A 3,792-nucleotide genomic window follows, 5' to 3' on the forward strand; every position below is an offset into this window, starting at 1 on the left:
CTAAATACCAAACTCTCTCTCTCTCTCTACACCACCACCACCACCACCACCACCACCACCACCACCGCCACCTAACTCTTGTACATTCCACTTTCCTCTCAACGCCCTCCTTTATAAAAGGTCAAAGCATCTAACAAACCTCTCTCTCTCTCTCATAACTCCACCTCTCACAGAGAAATTCAACATCTCTCTCTCTCATGGCACCTGCACATGGAAATTCCGATGGTTTAATCGTCTCTTTTGGTGAGATGCTCATCGATTTCGTGCCTACTGTCTCTGGCGTCTCTCTCAGAGATGCCCCAGGTTTCCTGAAGAAGCCCGGAGGCGCTCCTGCGAACGTGGCTGTCGCAGTTTCGAGGCTCGGATCTCCCTCTGCGTTCATAGGGAAGGTCGGAGACGATGAGTTCGGTCGAATGCTGGCCGATATATTGACAGAGAATAGCGTCGATACGAGAGGAGTGAGATTCGATAAGGGGGCAAGGACTGCGTTGGCCTTTGTTACTCTTAAAGCTAATGGCGAGAGAGAGTTCATGTTTTATAGGCATCCTAGTGCTGATATGTTGCTCACCGAGGAGGAATTGGATCTTGATCTCATACGTAAGGTTCGTCATCCTCATCTCTCTCTCTCTTCTTCTCTATCTCTATATCTATTCTCTCTGTAAACTCTCTCTCTCTCTTTATTGCTTTTTTATTTCTATATCTATTCCTGTTCTCCCTCTCTAAACTCTGTTATCTCTCTCTCTGATCTTTCATAGATGAAAAACACCATTTCTTCTTTATGACTCTCTCTCTAACGTACACAAGTTTATTGATTTAAAATCCATCTCATTTGGGAGTTACTAGAAGAAGAGTTTAAAATTTGTAAATTCTAGGAAATTTATTCATTGACAACGATCATCAATTTTTCTTCTACTTCTATTTTCTCAATAATCTTTATAATCCTAGATTGAGACCTGTCCTTTTGTTAACTAAAAGAAGAGAGAGCAAGAGATATCTTCTTTTCAATTTCCTCCTTTAGAGAGAGAGATTCGTCTTTTTTAGGAGAGACATTTTCTTTTCAATTTCCTCCTTTAGAGAGAGAGATTCGTCTTTTTTCCCTTTCCTAGCTTCATTTGCCCTTTTTTACTTACTTAAATGAAATTTTGTAAAGAGATATTCTTTTCAAGTTCTTCCTCTAGAGAGAGAGAGAGATTCTCCTTCCTTTTTTTTTTTTTTTTTTTTTTTTTTGAAGATCAATAAAACCCTATCTCTACCCCCAATCGAAAAGGAAGTTTCAATTAATCAACTAAATTGTTAAAAAATTTGTAACATTTGATTTCATAAGATTTAGTATTCTTGAGTATGAAATAAAAAATTGTTTGTTATATGAATCTAGTTATCTTGTAAATTGTTATATAGTTGGATTTGTGAATGTATGCATATTATGATCAGGCCAAGGCATTCCACTACGGCTCCATTAGCTTGATCGCGGAGCCATGCCGATCGGCCCATTTTCGAGCCCTGGACTTGGCTCGAGAAGCCGGTGCCATCCTCTCGTACGATCCGAACCTTCGGCTCGCGCTTTGGCCATCGGCTGAAGCAGCCAAGGAGGGGATGCTGAGTGTGTGGGATAGGGCTGATGTCATCAAGATCAGTGATGACGAGGTGCCATTCATTACCGGCAAGGACACGCTGGACGATGATGTGGCGATGTCTATGTGGCACCCTGGCCTCAAGCTCCTCATCATCACAATGGCTGAAAGGGGGTGCAAATACTACACCAAGGTACATCTCTCCCACTCTCGCATTCTTTTTCCTATTTAATTAGACATCATATTTGCATTAAATACTTCTCTATTTGTTCTAGTATCTCTATATTATAGATGTTGGGGACAATAGTCCTCTCTCTCCCTCATCATATTGGAGATGGAGCTATTATTGTAGGGATTGTCCCTATTTATCTTTTGCTCGTTGAGTTCACGATCATTTTTACTTATTAGATATGAAATTTGATAGGTTGGAGTGAATTACAAAGTTCGAGAATTTATTTTTTTTGAAACTTTGTATCTATTCGATGACATTTTTACCATCACCCATTTTGAGATTTAAAGGACAATAATGATTGTGATACAAAAGATAAATGTTGTGTGTAGACAATATGGTAGTCATATTTCCAGTTATATTAGAGAGATGGGGGCACAAAAGTAATGGTGATCGTTCATCTTTCTCATCAATCGTATTAGAGGATATAATATTCAACTATCATATTAGAGATGGGAGTTTTATATGGCCATACCTCTTAATCATACCAGAGGTAAGGGTTTAGTACTCTCTCTCTCTCTCTGGAAAAGAATGAATGCTTATTGATTACCACACACTCTTTCTCTCTCTCAACCTACTCAAACATTAGACCAGTGTATAAGAGTTTATTAAAACTGCTCCCGTGTTTTAATTGTTTCCTCTTTGGAAACTAAATTATTTCATGATGTATATATCCAAATTCTCTTAAAAGCAACAATTTTAACTTCTTTCTTCTTCTTTTTTCTTTTTTTTCTCTACAGGAATTCCATGGTACAGTGGATGGGATACGTGTGAAAACTGTGGACACGACAGGTGCCGGTGATGCATTCGTCGGTGCAATGCTGTCTCAAATGGTCGACGATATGTCGATCCTCCATGTAAGCATATCTCTTATGCATTTATTAATGGAAAAATATACAAAGATACCATTTATTTTTTAGTATATGGAGATCACGATTTTTTTTTTCCTTTAAATTTAAATTGGGTGTTTGTGTGTTATTGACTAAACTCAAAGCTTTCTCGAATTCCGTAGCACACCTCAAGACATCGAATTTAAAATCTAATTGCTAGAAGTGATTACAATCTCCTCATAACAATGATAAATAGTCTCGTAATACACAATAAACAAATAAGGTAAGTATACAAAAATATTCCAAATAATATTTTCCTTATTATTCTTTACCATATGAACTTCAAATCAAACTGGTGTTTAATAACAATCCAAGAAACTCTTTAACCCGTATTATGATAAAAAAAAGAAAAAAATATATTGTTATATTATTCTTTCTCTCTGTTCTCGTTTTTTTTTTTTTTTTTGTTTCAAAAGAAGTGATGATGTATTCGTTGTTGAATATAGGATGAGAAGAGGTTAAGAGAAGCTTTACAGTTTGCAAATGCATGTGGGGCAATCACTACAACAAAGAAAGGGGCCATTCCTGCTCTTCCAACTAAATCGGAGGCTCTCAGTCTTCTACAAGAGACAGATGCTGCTAACCATTAGTTTCTCAAATCTCGTCCTTTTCTCTCTCTCTCTCTCTCTCTCTGGCTATTTTATGAGTGTTTTTCTCTCACTCTCTCTGGCTATTTTGTGAGTGTGTTTCTTTCTCTCTCTGTGGCTATTTTATGAGTGTTTGTATGAAGGTGTAGCTCTCTCTCTCTCTCAAAGAATCTCTCTCCTATCCTTTCGTTAACTACAATCCAATCAAGTCTCTATCACTTATCTCTCTCTCAATAATCCAATAAGCACACACACTCTCTCTCTCTCTCTCAGATGATACAATCAAGTGAAGTCTCCCTCTCTCTCTCTCTCTCTCTCTCTCTCTCTCTCGCAGATGATCCAATCAAGTGAAGTCTCCCTCTCTCTCTCACCAAGTAAACTCCCCCTCCCTTTCCCTCTCTCTCACACAATTTGGATCAACTCTCTAATTACCCAAAAAAATCCAATCAACTCTCTCTCTCATACACAATCCAATAAAAAGAAAACTCTCTCACACAATCTGATCAACTCTCTCT

General features: G+C 37.9%; 1 protein-coding gene across 1 annotated transcript; it reads left to right on the forward strand.

The window, feature by feature from the left end:
• The first annotated feature begins 240 nt into the window (after nucleotides 1-240).
• LOC18439122 (pfkB-like carbohydrate kinase family protein) lies at nucleotides 241-3,444 on the forward strand. Its single transcript, XM_088869101.1, has 4 exons — nucleotides 241-602; nucleotides 1,432-1,764; nucleotides 2,541-2,657; nucleotides 3,137-3,444. The coding sequence occupies exons 1-4, from the start codon at nucleotides 249-251 to the stop codon at nucleotides 3,278-3,280; spliced, it is 948 nt and encodes a 315-aa protein (XP_088725227.1). The 5' UTR covers nucleotides 241-248; the 3' UTR covers nucleotides 3,281-3,444.
• Nucleotides 3,445-3,792: the final 348 nt, after the last annotated feature.

The sequence above is a fragment of the Amborella trichopoda genome, chromosome 6, assembly GCF_054954075.1.
Source record: "Amborella trichopoda isolate Santa Cruz 75 chromosome 6, AtrichopodaSantaCruz75HAP2 v2.0, whole genome shotgun sequence".
Classification (NCBI taxonomy): Eukaryota; Viridiplantae; Streptophyta; class Magnoliopsida; order Amborellales; family Amborellaceae; genus Amborella; species Amborella trichopoda.

Bases quoted from the DNA above. Each gene is read 5' to 3' on its own strand.
- LOC18439122 (XM_088869101.1), top strand. From the start codon at position 249: ATGCTCATCGATTTCGTGCCTACTGTCTCTGGCGTCTCTCTCAGAGAT. The intron at 1,765-2,540 runs GTACATCTCTCC...TTTTCTCTACAG, and splicing joins GGTGCAAATACTACACCAAG to GAATTCCATGGTACAGTGGA. The intron at 2,658-3,136 runs GTAAGCATATCT...TGTTGAATATAG, and splicing joins ACGATATGTCGATCCTCCAT to GATGAGAAGAGGTTAAGAGA.